This window comes from Phyllostomus discolor, chromosome 3 (genome assembly GCF_004126475.2).
Source record: "Phyllostomus discolor isolate MPI-MPIP mPhyDis1 chromosome 3, mPhyDis1.pri.v3, whole genome shotgun sequence".
Lineage (NCBI taxonomy): Eukaryota > Metazoa > Chordata > Mammalia > Chiroptera > Phyllostomidae > Phyllostomus > Phyllostomus discolor.
The window spans coordinates 80,999,008-81,022,353 of NC_040905.2; the positions used below are offsets into that span (position 1 = coordinate 80,999,008).

General features: G+C 38.5%; 1 protein-coding gene across 1 annotated transcript in view; it reads left to right on the forward strand.

The window, feature by feature from the left end:
- Positions 1-3,783: 3,783 nt before the first annotated feature.
- HSD17B4 (hydroxysteroid 17-beta dehydrogenase 4) overlaps positions 3,784-23,346 on the forward strand; it is an 89,920-nt gene continuing 70,357 nt past the window's right edge. The window contains exons 1-4 of the mRNA XM_028509329.2: positions 3,784-3,979; positions 6,069-6,122; positions 17,547-17,654; positions 21,931-21,990. Of these exons, the coding sequence (XP_028365130.1) occupies positions 3,922-3,979; positions 6,069-6,122; positions 17,547-17,654; positions 21,931-21,990 (280 nt within the window). The 5' untranslated portion in view covers positions 3,784-3,921. The remainder of the gene's footprint in view (positions 3,980-6,068; positions 6,123-17,546; positions 17,655-21,930; positions 21,991-23,346) is intronic.

Sequence of the window (23,346 nt, forward strand, 5' to 3'; positions counted from 1 at the left end):
TTATTATTAAACTCGGCTATGGTGGTTTCCAAATGCTAAGTCAGCTTGTGCAGCTGCAATCTCAAATCAGCCACAGTTCAGTGGCAGAATTTGCAGGAAGCCAGAGAGTAGGATTCAGAGCCTCTGCAGTCAGGAACCATGGCCAAATCATGGCACAGGTGGTCTGATGAAGATGCCACTAACCTTGCAGGATACTAGACGCTGCAATTTGCACCTCTGAAACTACTACCATTGAATGTTGCCCACCCCCACTAGAGCTGATGCCATTGCTGCTTCCTCCATTTATTACCAGAATGGAGTTGGTATAGTTTGTCATTGCACCTTAATTCAATGCCTTGGGAGAAGCATCTGACTTGTAGAACTTAGGTCATGTGCTATGCCTAGTTGCAAGGGAGGCTAGAAAGGTGAGTATCTGGTATATTCAACCTCTTAGGTAGGAAATAGACAGGGGTACTGTATTCTCTAACAACTGAAAGCAGGTTTGGAGACTGAGAAGCAAACAATAGAATACTGTTTTACTCTAATACTCCTTTCTGTTCTTCCAGCATCAGGGCTAAGCCATAAAGCTTAGTTTCTTCTTAGAAAGTGACCCCTTACAAAAGAGATATCCATAAAGTTGGAGCAGAGAGGACAAACTTAGGAGGAGTTCTGACTAGCAGGAAAGATTAAGTAGAATTCTTACTGGGAAGGGAATAAAAAAGATTAGGAGGGTAGATAATAGGGGCCATCGTTGGCCTGGGTTCTTCAGGGACCTGACACCCCTTGTCCCCTTCCTGCCCTGGGCCTGAAGAGATGGGTCAGTGAAAAGGACAGAAGCACCAGTGAGATTTTGACTCTGAGAAGACATTGCCCTGCAAATGACCAAGAACCGTGATTGGGTGACTGCAGCAGAATGGCAACAGCCTTGTTGTTGGTGTGTGTGATGAGCAAGCTGAAGGTCCTCTATCTGTCTCTCTTGGCTCTTTGTTGGCACATTTTTGTTTGTTTTTTAAATTTTATGTGAATAATTTAAAAATTTGAAATGTTTAGGCTTTCACAGAGATTGCTAAACCAGCTCACAGTGTAAAACATAATGCAGAGCAGATTCTCAGAACACTGAAACCCACACACTAATGTAAATGATTCAGAGGTTAGATTTGAGTTGGGGCCCAGTGTAGGTGAGTTGAGGACCACTGAGACCCTTCAATTATGCTGAGAAAACAAACTGCAAGTCTTATCTGCTATTTGTAGGTGGCAGGGGGCGGGAAACAGAGGTCAGCATGGCTTTAAGGACCACCCCTACCCTTGCCAAAACTTTCCTCTACGGTAAGGTGAAATATAGGTTATGTGAAGGAGAGGGGAGAAATCCTGAAAAACAGCAGCATTTGCCCCAAATAGACCAAGTGTTTATTTTTCAATTGAATTTATTGGGGTGACACAGGTTAGTAAAATTATACAGGTTTCAGGTGCACAATTCCACAAAACATTATCTGTTCACTGTATTGCAGGTTCACCACTCCAAGTCAAGTGTCCGTCCATCACCACTTGTCTCCTCCATAACGCCCCTCCACAATCCAGACTGAGTTATTTTTACATGGTAAGTTTAAGTTTCCTTTTCAGACTGCCTTCCCATAAGAGTGAGGACTTGAGAACAAGATGAGGCAATTAGAGAAAATAATCTACACTTCTACTGTAGGCAAAAGTAGGTTTACAGTGATGAGTATGCAAAAGTTTATTCTTGTGTTATTGTCTATTAATTATTGTATTATTTTCTATACAAATAACTACATAGCTATTTTTTCCCACCTCTATATAGCAACACTTTTTGTAGTATTTTAAATCAGACACCTCACTGTACTTCTGTGACTGAAGTTCCTAAATCTGTACTGCCTCTCTTTCATATTCAAGACTGTTTACTTGGGCATTATACTTGTTGGCTCTGGTCTGGGACTAGCCACTGCCCAGTTGTGAGTCTGGGAAATAGAGTATCAGATCCTGGCTGTGGCTGCGAAAGCCTTAGTTCTGCTCCTTGTCACAGGTCTGTTGCTGAAGGCAGCTCAGGGTAAATTACAATTGGGTTGATTCTGCAGTTACATTTCTGAAAGTAGGAATAATATACACAGCCTTTTTTCCAGTTTATTTATTTATTTTTAAAAAATGAAACTTTGTTTTAAAGATTTTATTTATTTTTAGAGAGGGAAGGGAGGGAGAGAGAGAGAGAGAGAGAGAGAGAGAGAGAGAGAGAGAGAGAGAGACATCAGTGTGTGATTGCTGGGGGTCATGGCCTGCAACCCAGGCATGTACCCTGACTGCCAGTTTAATATTTTAATGTAAATTAAAAAAAACAACAGGATTATGGGATTATACGGGAAACATTACAACACAAGATCCAAACAGATACCCCAACAAGGACATCTGGGCACTTCCGCCAGGTGGAGTTTGGAGAAAGGGCACTGCGCAGTTCACTAGGTCTCATCCTGGGATCCAGTTTGAAGAAATTTTGGTCTGCTGCATTGCATAGCTACTTCAGCTTTCTCTACAGGAAGCAGGGGTGTGGAGGCAAAAATCTATGAAATGTCTGAGAGGCTTATCATTGAACCTAGCATTGCCATATGGTCATGCACAAGGCTCCCTTTTGCATCTTGATTCAGGCCTGGTTTCAAAATGTCCGTGGTCTAGGCCTCCAGGCCTTCCTCATGGTCAGTAAACAAAGAGGGTGATCATGGTTCTGAACTTGCCAAGTTCATGGTGGACTTGCCCTTGCCAAGAGCAGCAGGTGCAGTGGCCCCAGAGCCAGTGCCATCATGGGACTGCCAGGGGGCTCAGTCTCCAGGCAACCGGCCCTATTGGTCGGAGGTGGCACTGGGGTGGGGGAGGTCCTGGCCCAAAACTTTAGAAGCGACCTCTTTCTTGTCATATATAAAGGTGTTCCCTAGAGTAATACTGCTTACAATCTTTTTCCACATTGAATTAAAATATCTAAACGCGATCTGACTCACTTTGCATACTTTTGAGGCCTTACTTACCCTCTCCCCTTTTGCCCAGTTTAGCTAGTGTTTTCATTACCTGTAGTTCTCTCCTTTATTTGCAGATTTCATTTCTTAAAGTACTTTGTGTGCCGTCTCCTTTGGAAAGTTTTCCCTTTTCTCTCCAGCAGAGATAGGATATGTTTATTTTGGCACCATTAACTGACTTTTACACATTTGTCTTAAGTCTTATCATGCTGCATTGTTATTGAAGGGTTACTATCTGACAAACTCTGAAGAACCTTACTGTTCATCTGTAAACTTGTGCTTTGTTTAATGAATTACATAGGACTTATTAACATACAAACCAAAAATCATTTAGGAGCACTTGTGAAAACTTTTTGTCCTGAGGTTGTATTTTGGGGAGTCATCGTGGGGGTCCAAGACTGCATTTTGTGACAGTCCCTTTCTGATTTTCATGTAGGAGGTATAGGAACAACATTCTGAGAAATCTTTACCCATTGGTAAGGGTGCATTCTTTCTTAGGAGCCATTTTTAAAGTTACTTAAGGATGGGGGCTGCATCCTATTTCTCTAGGGTGACGCCTGAATCCAGAAAACACTTGCTGAGTGAATGACAAAAGAACAGGTGAATGGATAAACTGAAAGTACCAAGTCAGCCATTTTACCACACAGGTACCAGCAAATCCTCCTATAATCACTTCCTGAAGCGAAAATGGCCTTTCCAGCCAAGCCTCTTGGGCAGGCTCTCTCCCGGGCTGGAGGGCCAAGGGACTACATTTCCCAGAGGGCCAAGGATCTCCGCGCGCAGGCGCATTTTGAAAACTACGGTGTCCTCCTCAGAAATTGGCAGGTCACTCCCGCCTCGGCCCCTGCCTGGGTCTTCCCTGTCCCGCAGTCTGAGCTCCACAGTTTCTGCTTGTCTGTATGTCTGTTTGTTGGTGCAGACAGGACTCATGGCCTCGCCGCTGAGGTTCGATGGGCAGGTGGTACTGGTCACCGGCGCAGGCGGAGGTGAGTGCTTGAAGGCCAGTGGGCGAGCCCCACCCAATACCGGCCTGGAATTCGTGTGCAGCTACAGTTGTTGCGGCAGGGTGGGAGGACATAGCAGAGCTGCTGTCGGGACACCGAATTTGCTGTGGGGAGAGAGAGGTGGGACTGACCAGCCTGGAGTAGGGAGCCAAAAAGACCTACCTAGAGACATGTCAGGTGCAGCTGGTTCACCTGTATCTTCTCCGGGGAGCCTCCCATGGGGCCAAGTGTTGTGGGAGAAGAGGGGCAGGGAGGCGCTGCGGGTTGTAGGATCAGGTGGAAGTCCTAACTGACGCTTGTCTCTCCATACCGATTGCTATTGCTACTCCTCCGCCCTTAGACTCTTGGAGGCTTTCTTAGGTCTTTTAAAGGTTGCGGAAAAGCGACTGGGTTCTGCAGTCACCCCCAGAAGAGTATCAGTTCCTTGCCTTTGAAAAGTCATTCTTTTAGTGTTTCTTTCCCTCTGGGGTATGATTTTAGGCTCTCTTAATTTTTACCTAAGAAGGCCTCCTTTAAAGAGGGCATTTAAGAGTTTTCGTTGAGTTTGTGTGCTTATTAAGATGAGCACTATATACAGTAGTCCCCACTTACCCGGCTTTCAGTTACCCTTGGGCCAAAAGTATTAAATGGAAAGTTCCAGAAATAATTCATAAGTTTTAAATTGTGTACTGCCCTGAGTAGCGAGATGAAATCTTGAGTAGCCCGGCTCTGTTCAGCTCTAGATGTGAATCATACCTTTATTCAGCTTATGTGCTTTTGTGATAAAGGGAGATCACTGACATACCATTTGAGAGAATTGTATTGCCTGGTTGTAAGTTGAGACATTTCTCTGATTAACTTCACTCAGTCTCTCATGTTGAAGACCTAGTCCGTTTCTCTCACCTGTGGATTTTCTGTGTTAGCATAATTTTTTGCATTTTAATTATGAATATTTGATATCTAAAAACCCTGTGTTTAGAAAAAGTGCTTCAGCTTTGATCTGATAAAATATAAGAGGGCTTGAGTTATGTTGGTTAAGTTCTCTTATTCAGAGTGGATTAAATTTTAAAATAAATTATTTGGTGATATCTTTAATTTATATTTTGGGTTCTTTTTAGAAGAGCCTGATACTTTAGCCATCAATTTGTTATTTGTATGCTTATTTATCAATTAATTTAAACTATCAATTTATCAACTAATTTAAATTTTTAAATGTGTATATATTAAAACAGTTTAATACAAAAGTAAGCCTTCCATCCTTAGTTGCTAGTCACATAGTTCTAGCCCTCAGAGGTAAACAATAATTGCCAGCCTCATATATTTTCCTGAGATATTCTGTTCCTATATAGGTATATATTCATTTTTGGATGTATAGATATATACCTTATATCTTTGAGTTGGAACTAAATATTTAATTACTACTTGATTAAGAATTAAATATGTGTTTGGCGATTGTGTCATTAAAGCCCAGTGCAGGATATAGCAATCACTAGATATCTGAAGCAGGAAAAATGTAATTTAGCCATTTGTATTCTAGGCAGTTCCTCTTGGAATGGCTTGTGGAACAATACAGAAGTGGTCCATTTGGAGCCACATCTTGTGAAGCTGCCATTTAAACTACCACAGCTCAAGTCATCCTTGAATACCAGGGTGCAGAACATGGAAGCTGCCACCCAGAGGTTAGGGAGCTAGATCAAGAAGTTGCTGCTACATCCACTGTTTCTTAATACTTAGGAAGCTTCAAGAAATCAGCTTCTTAACCAGCAGCGACAGCTAGAAGTCACAGTAAGGTGGCTTCTGCCTCCTTCCAACTTTCCAGATGTCACAGTAATACATTTAATGGTGGAATCCTACCATCTAGGCCGAATGGTAGGAAATGGTTGGTAGAATAGGTGGAAAAATGCAGTTTTAAGATTTCTTTTTTCTGGAAAATAGGTGAAGAGGGTGAAACACTGGGTGAGAGTACAAATGAAGACATTGTAATGTAATTAATTGCTCACCAGTTACTTTAAAATAGGGATTGCATTGAGTGGACCCCCCAAAATTATGTGAACACTTGCTCAACGTTTTGATTATTTTGTTTTTTCATTAGGACTGGGCCGAGCCTATGCCCTGGCTTTTGCCGAAAGAGGAGCATCAGTGGTTGGTAAGTTGATGTCTTTTTCTTTTTAATTAGTAGTTGGTAGCTAAAGTACTATAGTCTTTAAAGTCTTATAGTCTTTATCAGAAGCCAGTCACGTTTGTCATTACATCAAATAATTTGTGAAGGTCAAATTTTATCACTTACTTTTTCTTCTGCCAACTAAAATTTCCCCCCCCTTGAGACTGACTTTATAACTTACTTTTTAAGGTAAACTAGTTTCACAGAATTTGCAACTTAACAGAATTGATAAAGATGGGATGTCATAAAGATGGTATGTCATGTCATAAAAGGAAATTACTGCATTTGGTATATTGTGGGCTATAATTTTTGGAGCTAGAAGGCTGAGGCAAGATAAATCTCTAAGTGTAAATATATTGCTAAGATTAAGAAGTAAATGCATTTTGAGAACTGGAAGGTTAGAGTTAGGGAATCCTATGTATTTTTTAAAAATATCTTTAATTAAAAAGTTTCAAATGGAAGTATTTTACAACAGTTTTTAAAATTTTTAATTGAAGGGGTAGTTGCTTGAGTTTTATTGTGAAGGGGTGGGTTGTAAGTGCTACATTGAAAAATCCCAAAGGTGGGAGTTTTAGTAATCTGAGTCGTTTGGATTGGCCTGGTATACTGGGTAGTTGGTATGGACACAGGAGCAGATTTGTCCACAGCCAAGTCTTTGTGGGGAATAACCGAATGAGTGCTCAGCGCAGGGTAGGTGGGTAGGGGAGGTGTTACGGCCTAGTATTTATTAATATCTTTTCTGGGGTAAAATTGTTGGCTCATGACAGTGACTTCCCAATCCCAGTTTTCCTACATCTTACTGAAGATCACGTAGAGACAAATTTTCCCTAATTTGTTTATGGAGACACAACAAAAGAGTAAGCAAGAAACCAGATTTTCCAAACAAGGAAGACCTAGGATGAACATTAAGTATACTCTTATCCCTCAGTGTGGATGTGTAATTTATCTTCATGGAAAGGACACCGAGACTTTGGATGTTGCTGTTTTAAGATCATGGCTCATGGCTGTTAGTCCACTCTGCTTGTGGCAAGGACATATTTTGACATTGTATTTGGCTAGGGGTGTATAGTTTAGGTCCTCTTTGTCTAATTTTCCCAGGAATATTTTTGTATCGTGGCCTAATGACACATGTTGTTACTGTTTTTTTTTTTTTTCCTTTTTTTTCTCTCTTTATATGCAGTATATTTCTTAATATTTTTACCTTATAATTTTAAATTTATTTTTACTTAATTTTGTAAATGCAAGGATCTTGCTTTATCTTCTCTATCTTCTAAAGGACCTTTTTATTGTTTGACATAGTTTTTTTGTGGGGGGCAGGGCTGGTGTGTCTTTGAGATTGGTTGAATAAATTTCTATTTTTCTTTTTTGTTGTGACTAAGATATAATTTTAGGTTATAAATGTGTTTTATGAAAAATTTACAGCAATGTGTTTTAGTGGGGATCAGTTTTCCTGTATTTGTGACCTTTGTTAAATGCTAATTAGGATTTTGAGTTCCAAGAAAAAAAAGTAAACAGGGACAGTGTGTCTATTTATTTTGTGTTGCCTTAAAGATAATAAGCATGTGATGGTGAAAGTCCAAAATGGTAGAAAATTTCTGTCTTGGAAAAATATTTACCAAACTAGGCTGAGGAAGCCAGATTTAGTTTCATTTAGGGTAGAGGCCAATCTGTGAGAAACTTGGTTTTGCACTGCCTTTCTAGTCTCTGAACTTTCTTGGCTACAAATGGATTGTGTTCTTACTTTCTTTCTTTTTTAAATATTCTGTTTTTTTATTATCGTTCAGTTACAGTTGTCCTGCGTTTTTCCCCACTGCTCACCCCAACTCCATCCCCCCCAACTCCCACAGTCAGTCCCCCATTGTCCATGCCCAGGAGTCCTCTATTCATGTTCCTTTGCTTGGCCCTTCCCCTTCTTTCCCCTGTCATCCCCCTCCCCCATCCCCTCTGGTCACTGTCAGCTTATTCTTTATTTCCAAGTCTCTGGTTCTACTATGCTCATTTGTTTGTTTTGTTCATTAGGTTCCACTTATAGGTGAGATCATATGGTGTTTGTTTTTTACTGCCTGGCTTATTTCACTTAGCGTAATGCTCTCCAGTTCCATCCATGTTGTCACAAAGGCTAGGAATTCTTTCTGATGCATAGTATTCCATTATGCAAGTGTACTATAGTTTTTTTTGATACACTCATTTACTGATGGACACTTAGGCTGTTTCCAGCACTTGGCTATTGTCAAGAAGGCTGCTATGAACATTGGGGTGCATAGGTTCTTTTGAGTTGGTGAGTCAGGATTATAGGGTATAATCCCAGCAGTGGGATCACTGGATCGAAAGGCAGTTCCATCTCAGTTTCTTGAGGAAGATCCCTACTGTCTCCCACAGTGGCTGCACCAGTCTTCATTCCCACCAGTCTTCATTACCACCAGCAGTGCGCTGGGGTTCCCTTTTCTCAACAGCCTTGCCAGCACTTGTTGTTTGTTGATGTGTTAATGATGGCCATTGTGACTGGGATGAAGTGGTATCTCATTGTTATTTTTTAAAAAATATATTGATTATGCTATTACAGTTGTCCTATTACCTCCCTTCATTCCCCTCCACCCTGCACACCCTCTTCCACCCACATTTCCCCCCTTTAGTTATGTCCATGTGTCATAAGTTCTTTAGCTTCTATTTCCCATACTATTCTTGCCCTCCCCCTGTCTATTTTCTACCTACCATCTATGCTACTCATTCTCTGTACTTTTTCTCCCTCTCTTTTCCTCCCCACTCCCCTGTTGATAACCCTCCATGTGATATTCATTTCTGTGGTTCTGTTCTTGTTCTACTTGTTTGCTTAGTTTGTTTTTGTTTTTGTTTTAGGTGTGGTTGTTAATAATTGTGAGTTTGCTGTTATTTTACTATACATGTTTTTTATCTTTTTCTTAGATAAGTCCCTTTAACATTTGATATAATAAGGACTTGGTGATGATGAACTCCTTTAACTTGACCTTATCTGAGAAGCACTTTATCTGCCCTTCTATTCTAAATGATAGCTTTGCTGGATAGAGCAATCTGGGATGTAGGTCCTTGCGTTTCATGACTTGGAATACTTCTTTCCAGCCCTTTTTTGCCTGCAAGTTTTCTTTTGAGAAATCAGCTGACATTCTGATGGGAACTCCTTTGTAGGTTACTGTCTCCTTATCTCTTACTTCTTCTAGGATTCTCTCCTTCAAATCTTGGCCAATGTAATTATGATGTGCCTTGGTGTGTTCTTCCTTGGGTCCAACTTCTTTGGGACTCTCTGAGCTTCCTGGACTTCCTGGAAGTCTATTTCCTTTGCCAGATTGGGGAAGTTCTCCTTTATTATTTGTTCAAATAACTTCTCCACTTGTTGCTCTTCCTCTTCTCCTTCTGGCATCCCTATAATTTGGATATTGGAATGTATAAAGATGTCCTGGAGGTTCCTAAGCCTCTCCTCATTTTTTTGATTTCTTATTTCTTCATTATTTTCTATTTGGTTGTTTCTTTCTTCCTTCTGGTCCACTCCATTGATTTGAGTCCTAGTTTTCTTCCCATCACTATTGGTTGCCTGTGCATTTTCCTTCATTTCACTTAGTATAGCCTTCATTTGTTCATCTAATTTGTGACCAAATTCAACCAATTCTGTGAGCATCCTGATCACCAGTGTTTTGAACTGTGCATCTGATAGGTTGGCTATCTCTTGGTTGCTTAGTTGTATTTGCTGTGGAGCTTTGATCTGTTCTCCTTTTTGGGCCTTTTTTTGTGTGTGTGTGTGTGTTGTCATACCTGTTACATATGAGGGGCAGAGCCTTAGGTGTTCACCAGGGTGGGGCAACCCAGTCGCTGGATTGTGACGCTCTATGTTGGGGTGGGGTCCGAGAAGGAACAGTGGTGCTTGCTCTGCTCTCTCTCAGACTTCAGTCCCTTCCACCGCTTCCCCCCAAGCAAACTGGGCCCTTCTAGTGCTGATTCCCATGTGGGTGGGCTTGTGCACGTTCTAGGACCCTGTGGGTCTCTCCAAAATACCCTCCTGTGAGGCTGGGAGTCTCACCCTGCGCCTTGACCCCCACAGGTGTTTTCAGTCAGTGCCCCGAGACTCTGTTTCCCGGTGCTGGGGCTCTGGGACTGCCCGGTCAGCCAGTCGCCTTGTGCACAGTGCCTCGCTTCATAACCTCTGCCTCACCGTGTTTGCCCATTGCCACCCAGGGCCTGGGGTCTGCCAGCCGCTGCTTGTGCACTCAGGGTCCACCTGCTGTGGTCTTGTGTGCCTGGGGTGCCTTCCACGCCCAGTCCCACCACTCTTTGTGCCTCGACCCCTCTCTGCCTGGCTGCCTGACTCTGCCCTTCCTACCAGTCTGGATGAACATGGCTATTTTAACTCCTTGGTTGTCCGACTTCCATACAGTTCAATTTTCTGTCATTTCTGGTTGCTATTCTGTTTCTAAATTGTTGTCCCTGTCTTGGCTCTGCGAGGAGGCACAGTGTGTCTACCTACGCCTCCATCTTGGCCAGAACTCTCCGGGTTGTGCTCTTTCTTAACCACCACTGCCCTCTACTTTCGCTTTTTAAAACATGGATACCCTGGTTCTAGATTGCATCACAAGTGCTAACATTTCTCCTGTTAATTTTTGTTCTGCTCAGCATTTTTTTTTGCCTGAGTAAGCGAAATAAAGTGGAATAAGCAAACTTAGGATCATAAGACATCAGAGTATCTTGTTTATGGAAAAGTGATTAATCAGATAAATCTATGACTAGCTCAGAGGTTAATAAGAAGTAAGACCTTAGGAATTAGAGTAGCTTGTTTCTCCTGTAAGTCAACTTTTGCTGGATTATATTGGGTTAACAAACAGATTTAAATGGCTTACAATAAAAAGGGTTATTTCCTGCATACATGACCTTTCAGCTTCTGGTCAGCTGTGTCTCAGCTCTCTGTGTCTTCCAGGGTTCTAGATGAAGGAGCAGCTATCTGGGACATTGCTATTCTTGGGGCAGAGGGAAAACAATAGATCCACTCAGTGTCGTTGGAAGCTTCTGTTCAGAAGTGGCATCCCACTTCCACTCACATTTCAGTGGCCAAAGAAAATCACTTGGCCAAGCCCAAAGTTTAGGGCATCATTTAAGATATATATATATATATTTTCTCTAACTTCATGTTAATATGATTGCTACATTTTATATTCCATAATGTAAAACATGGGATATTTATATCTGGGTAAAAGAACTAAGCCTTTACCTGACATTAAAACAGGTGACGTTTAGTTTCATATAAATTACATTTTTCAGAAAATGTTTGCACATATCTGAATAAAATACTGGGAATGGAATGGTTTTAGGGCTTCCTCAGTAGGTGAACCATATCCAGTTTTCTGGTGTTACGTGTTATCTTGAGCACATGAATGCAGTGATTGAAGTGTTATAGTAAGTGACTTGGACACCTGCTTGCAGTGTCCGTGGCATCATGGATGAGACATGAGACATTCACATGGACTACTGAGTCCTGTGTGGAGAAAAGGGATGGCACGGCTACTCTCTCAATGGGAGAGTGCCTTGGAGCGACCTGGCCACTCTCTCAGGAGGAGAGTGCCCCGATCCTCCCTTCACAGGAGTTTTATTGGCTTTTAATTTGCCCAGGAATATAGGTAAAATTCATTAATCATTGTCAGGAAGTAAGGATCAAACAATAGATAACATACAAAGAACTCTGAAGGCCTATTCTGAGTCAGGGTCTGTTAGCTAATGGGCCACAAAACTCTGGGAAGCGAACTCATTTCCTGCCCGGACCTTTATCATTTAATTGAAAGCATTCTTAGTGAAGCAGGTTTCACAGGAGTTTACATATTCTTTCTCAGGCCTGATCACCCGGGGAACCCGCCTTTTCCATCACAGGGCTACACTGTCCCCTGTCATTGTTTCAGGCTTAAATCAGGCAGGGGAAGTAAGGCAGTCAAGAGATAGGAGACTTCTCACAGGCAGAATGAGGACTCAGGTTTTGTCAAAGCCGAGGGGCAAGGGTCCATCACCCCCTTTCTCCATAGCCCCCCAAGTCCTTCCCTGGGGCCTCCACGTGATCATGCCTGTCTTAGATCATTCCCTCCTTGGGAAATCTTACTTGTCATTGGCTAACTGATCAAGCATTAGGGGCCAGTTATGAAAAAAGGAGAAGTGGCACTCCTGCGAGGGAGATAAGCTTTGTTTCCTTAGTGGCGTATGGTCTGAAGGTGGCTCACCCAGCCTTAGCTATGGGGTGGTGGTGGTGGGGGTTACAGCTCCTGAAATCAGGCAGGGTGGTTCCCAACAGTAAGAAGAACCTTTTCTTTGACAGTAAAAAAGGCAGAAAGTTTTCTGTTCTTGACCCAAAGAAGTAAAATCATTGACTAATTAAAATTACAGTTTTTTAAGATAAGATTGATAGGATTTCTTTTCTACATAATTCACAGGCAATAATGGTGGTGCTTTAGACAGGTGGTTAAGATGGAGGTGGAGGTTAAATTGTTGATATATTTTCAAGGTAGATGACGTATGATTTGCTGATTTACTGATGTGGATTGTAATGGTAAGAGAGGGGTAGAGTGACCATTTACTGAGATAGGAAAGACTGAGGGTGGACCAGCTTGCAGAGAGGAAACATTCCTGTTAGACATTCAGATGGAGATATTAAATAGGAGTGTGATATAGGACTCCATAGTTGGAGGGACAGGTTGAAGCTGTATAAATCGGAATGTTCTCAGTTTAGAGATGGTATTTAAAGCCAGGACACTGGATCACATTACCCAGATGGTGAGATAAACCAGCGATTGTCAACCTTTTTCATCTCGTGGCACAGATAAATTAATTACTAAAATTCTACAGCACACCAAAAATATATATATTTTTACATATCCGATATAATAGGTATATTTTAAAAAATTCTTTCTAGAGTATATGTTTATTGATTTTACAGAGAGAGGAAGGGGTGAGGTGGGGAGAGAGAGAGAGAGAAAGAGAGAAAGAGAGAAAGAGAAAGAAACATCGATGTAGGAAAGAAACATCAATGTAGGAAAGAAACATTGATTGGTCTTCTGGTACTTGACCCAATTAGGATTTGAACCTGCAATCTTGTAGTGTACAGGACAACACTCCGCTAACTGAGCCACGTGGCCTGAGCAGTATAATTATGATTTACTCATATTGGATGGCTATTCTTGTATTGACTGTTGTCATTCTTTAATTTGACAATCTAAGGGAAAAGAGGTCAGTGCCCCTGACTAAATTTTTCAAGTGTTGTGTGTTTTAAAAATTCTTGTGGCACCCTGGTTGAAAATTAGTGAGATAAACGGAAGTCCAAGGCCTGAACTCTGGATGACTCAGTCTCTCATTTTCAGATTCTTCTCACTATAAGGATACCTTCGATGTCTTACTGTTCAGACAAAGAAAATCAATTAAAAGGACCTAATTTAAGACACTGCTAATCTAAACTACCCCAGATTTTTGAGTCCTTCAGATATTTAGATACAATTTATGGCTATTCTGGAAAAGATTTCTCATGAACTACAGTGATGTATCTTTCTACAAAACAGTGAAAATGACATGGCAACTCTGTGTTTTCTCCTTTTTTCTTGGCTGTCAAGAAGCTTAAGGGTAAACCTGACACTGTCGCCAACTAGAGTGGTCTGTGCTTTCAGTAGGTTTGTCTTTCCTTGACATAGCATTTTGTTAATTTTTCTGTTCTTTAATATCCCTTGCATATGTATTTTATGTTTAAGCCACTTTAAATACTTTTGGTAGCATTCAGGACATAACAATATAGGAAGAAATCCCTTTTGGGCCCACAGGTCTCAAATCAATGAAATATTCTTAATGCTATTGTTTGCTGTAGGAAACTTTATCAAAATGGGGAAAAGGCATCAAACATAGAGTATAGAAATGTCTGGAGGGACATCCAAAGAATGGCTAATAGCAGTCACCTTTGGGAAAGATTGGGATAGGGCAAGTGTATTTGTACACTTTGGGAATGGGACTTCTTGTATTTGTGTCTTAAAAACATAAAGAATATGAGTAACCTCTTTAAAAATAAATATATTTCTAATATAATATTGCTCTATCTTTTATACACTTCTTGGATTATTTAGAACAAAGGATGTCTTACATTTCAATACATATAAAACTTATTCCACTTTTGTAGAATTGGAAGCATCATTTTACTTTAGAAATACGAATAGTTCAAAGATATGTCATTGGTAATAGATATGACTCATTTAGTGACACATTCTTGAATAAATATATGAACATGAATATCTATACAGATAGTTAAAAGCACTCTTGAAATATAAAGCGTTGTAACATGAATACTCTTGATAATCTAGTGGGAAGTTGGAAACTGTTGTAAGAGCAATTTCCCTGTGCTGAGCTACAACAAAAAGCAGGAACTACCTATATAGTAAATTGAAGCAGTAAAGCCTTCAAGTAATATTAATGCTCAGATATTACCTTTTTCTTTCTCAACAGTTCAGTAAAGGAATTTATGATCTGCTACACAAATGACAAATAATAAAAATCTTTTCTAAATAAAGGGACACTTAAAAATCTGTAAGAAGGCCCTGGCTGGCTGGGTTAGTTGATTGGATCACTGTCCCATACACCAAAAGGTTGCAGATTTAATTCCCGATAAGGGAACAAACTTAGGTTGTGGGTTCAGTCCCCAGTTGGGGCATGTACAGGAGGCAGCTGATCAATGTTTCTCTCTCACATTGATGTTTCTCTCTCTCTGTCTTTTTCTCAAATCAATAAATATACCTTTGGGTGAGGATTAAAAACAAATTTGTAGGGAGGACAAACATCCTAAATAAAATGTGATTTAAACAGGCAAACAATAAGAAATATAAATGGAGGATTTACAAATATATTTTATTTTGATGGTTTCAACTGAAAATACTCTGACCTTAACTGTCATCATCTTCCCATTCTTACTACCTATTTTACAGCTATTTGTTCTACTGAGGTGGCTGATTTATCATTTCCTCTGTTCCTTCCCCCAACAAACACGATTTTTTTAAGTGGGAATAAATACGTTATAGGAGAAAAGAAACTTACAACATTAGAGGAACAGAGTGGCATTGTAGTAGGTCAAGGTTCTAGTCCGCATATTGCCATTTCATACAGCCTTAGAGCCCGGGACAAGTTACCTAACCTTTCCCAAACTGTTTACTCCTCTGTGAAAGTAGGAACAGCAGTTCATGGTAGCCTTCTAAAAGGCTACGTGAAGATCAAATGTGGCAGTGTATATAATGGTTCTTTGAATGCGAAGTACTAGACATATATCAGTTTAGGATGGCAGTGGTATTTTAAAAAGTTATTTATTAACATTAGAATTTTAGCAGTACATTTAAGTTGTAACACTGTCACATAGTATGGATAGGTTTCTCTTGTGTACAATTGCAAAACTTTTAATATTTTAATCCCAGTCCTTCAGCATGTGTCACCAGCTCTTCTAGTTGATGTTATCCCTGTAATTTAGCTCTGGTGAGAGTGGGATGACTGAATGAGGTCAGTACAATTTAGTGCTCTCAAATGTAGAGACTTATTTTGAATAAATCTGATACTGTTTCACTGCATGTTATTGATCTCAATAAGCTATTCAGGCTTTAATGCTTCTATGTATGGTTGCACTTGGAACAATTTCCACTTGGGGGTGGTGTTTCATTGCACAACCGAACAGTTCTTTACTTAAATGCCACATTTGCCAATTTGCTTTGGAACTTGCCCCTGCTTAGTGAAAAAGGGTTTTAAAAGGCTGTTAGCTGCATGTTTTAAAATCTTGATTTTTTTGCTGGTTGTTTCCTGTCATGGACATGGACAATTAATAGGAATTTAGTCTTAAGTCTTACAACTTCTTTTTAATCTCTTGAAGTGTAATGTAAGCATCTTTCCATTATTTTGTGTTCAAAGCATGTTTTACATGAAGTAAAACTGATAAGACTATATTGTTAGAAAAATATATTCCAGTCTACATTTTGAAAAACTTATTTTCTTAAAAAACAGTTAAGTAAAAACACATTGATTTAGCCAATTTTAAGTTTAGATAGGCATTTGCTTTTTCTCTATATTATCTTTTTTCTCCTTTACCACCCAACCCTACTTGTAACTATTATTCCAATAAAAAAAGTCATTTTTCATAAGAAAAGTTTTTTTTCAGGTATGGTAAGCATCAGCTAATATTAAAAGTCTTTAAAATTAGTATATGCAGTTATGCCATTTATTATTTAGTATTTTTTGTTATATTCCTAAAAATCTATATAATAACCCTACAAAATCATTTTGCAGTGTGAATTGATTTTTTGTCTCAAGTATTTTTCTTAAATCCTACCTTTTCAATATTTGGCATTGATCTGTTTATCTCTTCATTAGTTTTTGCATGTTATTTCATAAATTTTACCTTAAATTATTGGGTAAATTAACTTTATGCGTTCCTGTTATTTAGTTATATTGGTGTTTATTTACTTTATGCTAAAATTTACTAAGCTTCAGAGTGTTCATCAATTATGAACTCTTTAAGATAAACCATTCTTATACATCTGTGTGTTCCTCTGTAGGTTTCCTTGCAGATAGTAAATGCTCAATTAATGTTTATATCTATATAATTGGATTCAGGCAGATATTATATGATAAGTGTGGTCAGTTAAACATATAAAGACTGAGTCATGGTATAAATTAGTGACAAAACTTTATTCTGTTTGTAATTTTGAACTTTTTTAATAGTTTTATTTCTTTCATTGTAGACTATGGCATAGTATGTTTTATGAAAATTTATAAGTTGCTTCTCTGTCTAATATTTTAATATCATACTTGTTCTTTATCACCATTTCTATAAACAAAGGCTTTCTTGACATGGAGAAGATATTTCACATTGTGTTTTTAATCTTTTTTTTTTTTTTAACTGTGGTAAGAACACTTACAGTGAAGTCTACTCTCTTAACAAATTTTTAAGAGTACAGTAGTTCCCCTTATTTATGAGTTCACTTTCCGTGGTTTCAGTTACCTGCCATCAATCACAGTCTGAAACTATTAAATGGAAAATCCCCCAAATAAACATACATCATTGTGTGTTTAATCTTATGGTGATCTATAGTTTTTTTTCTCTTTTTGGCTAAAGTTAGGTTGAATCATATTGTTTTTCTATTTTTAAAAAGTAAAAACATCTTAAAATTAAAAATTTTATGAGAAACCTGTGTTAAGTATTTTTATTGCTTCTTCATATCTATATTTAAAAAACAGAGGCATGTTATGAATGTATATACCTCATGGTGGGTTTAGTAAGATGGGGTGGGGTAGAATGGAACTGGACAGATTACTAAAGAAATACACAAATAATACTGTTTCAGCTTATACTTTGAAGGTCTAGAAATGAATTCATGTTTATCTGTTATTGCATTGCAGTGAATGACTTAGGCGGGGACTTCAAGGGAGTTGGTAAAGGCTCCTTAGCTGCTGATAAGGTTGTTGAAGAAATAAGAAGGAAAGGCGGAAAAGCAGTGGCCAACTATGGTATGGTATTTGAGAGAACTATACTATTTTAAAAATTTTTCTTCAACTAATGCTGTTGTACACATTAATAATCTCTGCATTCTGGTGTAATTATGAAGTTAGGTTTTATCTAAGTCAGCCAAAGCTGTTTGGCTACGTATTTTATATAATACGTGAGAATTTTAAAGTTTTGATGTAGATTACTTCACAAGTCTAACATTTTTTCTATTGTTTAATATTTTTATTAACGAGTAAGTGATATAATTAGTAAATTATCATAGGTATATGTATAAATATGTTCTTGTTCTTAAAAGATCTGTTTTAGCTTAAAGGTCTTAGGCATTTCTACAAAATAACATTAAATTCTCCTTTTATAAGGAGAATTGTTTAAATATTTTTTTAAGTAATATCATATAAGAAGTGAAATGCCTCCTCTCTGGGCCCAACCTCTGTATTCCATTATACACAAGTAATCATTGCTATATGTAATTTATTATCTTTATAAGAACTTAAAGAGTCAAAGTTAGGCATTAAAGTGAAGCCACAAGAAAAACAGCACATATAACCTTTACATTTGATGTATTGATACTAATAGTATTTGTAAGGAACCCTCTTGAAAAGATTTACTTTAAAAAGCTAGGGCTTACTGATTTTTCTGCAACTTAGATTGTTTTTATGGGCCAGGGATTAAATTAGATGACCAGTGACTTCATTTTGAAATTTTAGAGGAAGGGAATAGGGTATAATTTATTGAGTGTTTGTGGGAACAATAAGACAGACATTTTAGTATCTTCTTTCCACATTAAGGATTTAGAAGAATGTTTTCATTTTTTTTTTAATTTGGGGGTTTTGAAACCTATTTTATAAAGATAAAAATTCCCTTTGCCCCAGTTTTCATATGCACCCTTTATCAATCAGGTTTCAGTCAGGAAAACAGAAGCCCCTCTAGGTATTCCAGGTGTGAGGGTTTTAATACAGAGAATTAGAGGCTTACATTTCCATTGGAAGGACTGGGGAAGTGCATGTCAGGGAAACTGTCAATGACTACCTCAGCCTGAAGCAGGTGGTTCTCAAGAGCTCCCCCAGATGTGCTGCTGGTCTAACATCTTCAGGATTGCCTGCATCTGCAGGTCTCTCCTACTTTTCCATGCTTTTGGTCAGAGGTGTCAAACTCATTTTCAACAGGGGCCACATCAGCCTCATGGTTGCCTTCAAAGGGCCGAATGTAATTTTAGGACTGTATAAATGTAACTACTCCTTAACAGTTAAGCAAGAGCTTGGTGCGGCTGCTGGGTAGAAACAAGGTGCAAGGCTGGATAAAACAAGGTGGAGGGCCGTATTCAGCCTGCAGTCCTTGTGTTTGCCACCTGTGTTTTAGGTGATTATCTCTTTTTGTCATATTTAACTCAGGACTAAATGGGCCCTAGGGAAGGGACTGTATTTATTATATCCTCCCCTGCTACTGCAGAGAGAGTATAGAAAGAAGCAATGGTGATGTGGAGTTGACAGGTGACCATTTAACACACAACTCTGGGGATATGAGCCCTTTTCCTCAGTCGATTAGCAGAAACTAATGAAACCATACTATTTTGACAAGGCTTTACTCTTTGTGGTTAGTATCATGAAAGCAGTAGGTTTATTATCCATATATAGTTATATAGTGTTGAATGTGCTTTTTCAAGTTAAATATGCACCTTCTTCCCTTCCTTCCAAATTCTGATTTGCATCCTTAAGTGGAAGTGCCTATTAGGCCATTTAAAAATAAATATACAGGGTGGGGTAAAAGTAAGTTTATATGGGAAGTAATAAAATAATTAATAATAATACAAAAATGAACTCTGTGTTTTGTGTACTCACAGCTGTAAACCTACTTTTGCCCCACCCTGTAAATTACATAAATTAAATATTCAGGACTCTGGTCAACATGGAAGCATAGATTAACCTCCTCACACAACCATAGCAAAAATTACAACTAAAATACAAAACTGTCACCCAGAATTGTCAGAAAATTGAGCTGATGAAAGTCCAACAACTAAAGAAGAATTAAAGAAGTCACTTTCATCTAGATGGGTAGGAGGTGTGGAGATGTGGAGATGTGGAACTGCGGTCCCATACCTATGTGTGGTGGGTAAAAATTGGGAGCGATACCTTGAGAGCGAGGGATCCTAGCCCCACACCAGACCACTCAACCCAGGGTTCCTGTGCCAGGAAGATAAGTCCTCATAACTTCTGGCTGTAAAAAACAGTGGGGATTGGGGTAGTGGAAAAAACTGGGGTTCTCAGGAATCTCCTCTTAAAGGGCCCCAAAAGGGCTTAGGACTTACCTAGACTCACTTGCTCTGGGCTCTAGCACTGAAGCGGTAGCTGAAATGTCTGGCATCAGGGCAAGTGCTGGGGGACAGCTTCCTCCTGGACAAAACCCCAGAGGCCAGGTAATGGCCAGTGTTCCTTTTCTGAGCCCTCCCCCACACAGAGCCATAGAATGGAGGAACCATATCTGAGACTCCATTAGCCTGGTTCACATGGGTTGCCTTGCCCTGGCAATTACCTAAGGCTGCACCCTCTCCAACTTACAGATACACTTTTCTACAAGGCCATACTACCAAGACAGGGAGTCAAAGCAGCTCTACCTAATACATAGAAACAAACTCAGGGAGGCTTCCAAAGTGAGGAGACAAAGAAATATGTCCCACATGAAAGAACAACAAAACTCCAGAAAAAAGAACTAAACAAAATGGAGATAAGCAATCTATGCAGAGTTCAAACCACTGGTTATTAGGATGCTCAAGGAACTCATTGGGTACTTAAACAACATAAAAAAGACCCAAGCAGAAATGAAGGTTACGCTAAGTGGGATAAAGAAAAATTTACAGGGAATCAACAGTGGAGTGGGTGAAGCCAAGAATCAGGTCAATGATTTGGAATATAATGAAGAAAAAACATTCAATCTGAACAACAAGAAGAAGAAAGAATTTTAAAAAATGAGGAAAGTCTTAGGGACCTCTGGGACAACTTTAGATGTACTAACATTCAAATCATAGGGGTGTTGGAAGGAGAAGAGAAAGAGCAAGAAATTGAAAACTTACTTGACAAAATAATGAAAGAAAACTTCCTTAATTTGGTGAAGGAAATAGACATACAAGCCCAGGAAGCACAGAGAATCTCAAACAAGATGAACACAAAGAAGACCACACCAAGACACATCATAATTAATGCCAAATGTTAAAGATAAAGAGAGAATCTTAAAAGCAGCAAGCGAAAAGCAGATAGTTTCTTATAAAGGAGTTCCCATAAGACTTTCAGCTGATTTCTCCAAAGAAACTTTGCAGGCTAGAAGGGACTAGCAAGAAGTATTCAAAGTGATGAAAAGCAATGACCTATGACCAGATTACTGTATTCAGCAAATGTATCATTTAGAATGGAAGAGCAGATAAAAAGCTTCCCAGACAAGGTAAAGCTAAAGGAGTTCATTATCATCAAGCCCTTATATGATATGTTAAAGAAACTTATTTAAGAACAAGAAGATGATCAAAATTATTAACATTTAAATGGCAATAAATTCACATTGATCAGCAGTTGAATCTAAAAACTAAGCAAACAAGCAAAACAGAAACAGAATCATAGATGTGGAGATCATTTGGAGGGTTATCAGTTGGGAGGGGGAAAGAGGAGAATGTAGAAAAAGGTACAGAAATTAAGAAGTATGAATTGGTAGGTGAAAACTAGGAAGGGGGATGTTAAGAATAGTATAGGAAATGGAGAAGCCAAAGGAAGAAGTTAAATATGCATGACCCATGAGCATGAACTAAGGGTGGGGATTGCCAGAGGGAATGGGGAGTACTGAGTAAAGGGAGACAAAGGGAGAAAAATTGGACTGTATAGCATAATCAAGAAAGTATATTGAAAATAAATATTCAGTTTGTTGTTTAGACACATTTCAAGCACTCAACAGCCACATGTACTTAGTGGCTACAGTGTTAGTGAGGAAATGGGATGTTTTCATCTTTACAGACAGTACTATTTTAGATAGTATTTGCCAAATATTTCTCTTTCATCCCCTCCTCTTTATTTCCCCCCTTTTATAGGTTAAAGTATTACCTTAGGGACTGAATTTCTTTTGGGACATTAGATCATCACCTATATTTTGATTTATTATGTGTCTGCACTATAAATGTATTTTTCTTGGAAATGAGTTCTATTGAGTAAATAGTATTTGTCATGTCCTTTGATCCACAGAATTTAGTAATCATTTTGAGAGATATCACTGAAGTTTTGTACTAATTTCTCTCTCCCTCAGATTCAGTGGAAGCAGGAGAGAAGGTTGTGAAGACAGCACTGGATGCTTTTGGAAGAATAGGTGATGTTTCTTTGCATTTATGATATTAGCAGAGCAGCTACTACCTTCTTAAAAACTCCCTCTTTCTTGATAATCAAGTATTTAGATTTGTTTTACAAATTGATTATATAATCTACCTTATTCCACAAATGGCTTAAGGTATGACAGTTTGTGTGTATGTGTGTGTGTGTGTTGTTTTATATTTTTCTGCACTTAAGAGCCTTTAAAAAATGTACACTCTAAGTACCCTTTATATAATAATTTGATTATATCCCAGATGCATTTATAAAATAAAAAATAAATCAATATTTGGCAATAGAGGACCCAGTGGAATCCTTTGGGTGATTATAATAATTTAGATTAAAATGACTCAATATGTTGCAAATTAATTAAGATAAATTACATACAATTAACCCTTGAAAAATGTAGGGGCTCAGGGTGCCACGCCTCACGCAATTGTAAATCCATGTGTGACTTTGACTCCCCAAAAACTTAACTGCTAGTAGTCCACTGTGTACCATGTGCCTTACTGATAATGTAAGTAGTCGATTAACATGTATTTTGTACATTATATGTATTATATACTATATTTTTACACTAAAGTGAGCTAGAAAAAAGCAAATGTTAAGAAAATCGTAAGAGGGAAAATACACTTATACTACTGTACTATATTTATTGATATTGTAAGTTTGTGTCATGTGTTTACAAGATGAACTGTCTGTCAGTACCTACATTAATTTCATCTTATATGATACAAAACACTGTAAATGTATTATGAACACTAGACATCAAAAATTAAAAGATAATGTGAAAGAAATTAATATTTACAGGTAAAAAGATTCATGTATTGATAATGAAGAAGTAGTAATATGATTTCTTTATGGTATAATCGATAGGATAATTTCAGTGTAACCTAGCCTATAGACTAAGGAGTGAGTAGTTATAAGGTTTTTATGGCATACAGCATTAGTTATATTCATAATATACTATTTAAAATGTTATGGTTTTTAAAAAGCACTTACCTGTGATCATGGGCTGATACACATCTTCTCCATTTATGAGAGAGAGCCATACTTGAAGGTGATGTAATTCTTCAAAGCAAAGTGATAAAATAGTAAGAAAAGTAACGCATTATTAATTTCATAATAAATATCACTCACCTTATGCCTATTTCAGGGTAGGTTATCCACTTCATACAAGTCTTGCATACAGTGTTCTATGTGACACAAAAACATCTCATACAGTTCTTGCCATTTATTTTTACACAGACACACACATGTGCAACAGATAAGTTTATTAACTATATGGCATGATGATTATTTACTGTCCATTAAGTGGAAGTGAGTCTCCATGAAGGTCTTCATCCTCATCCTCATC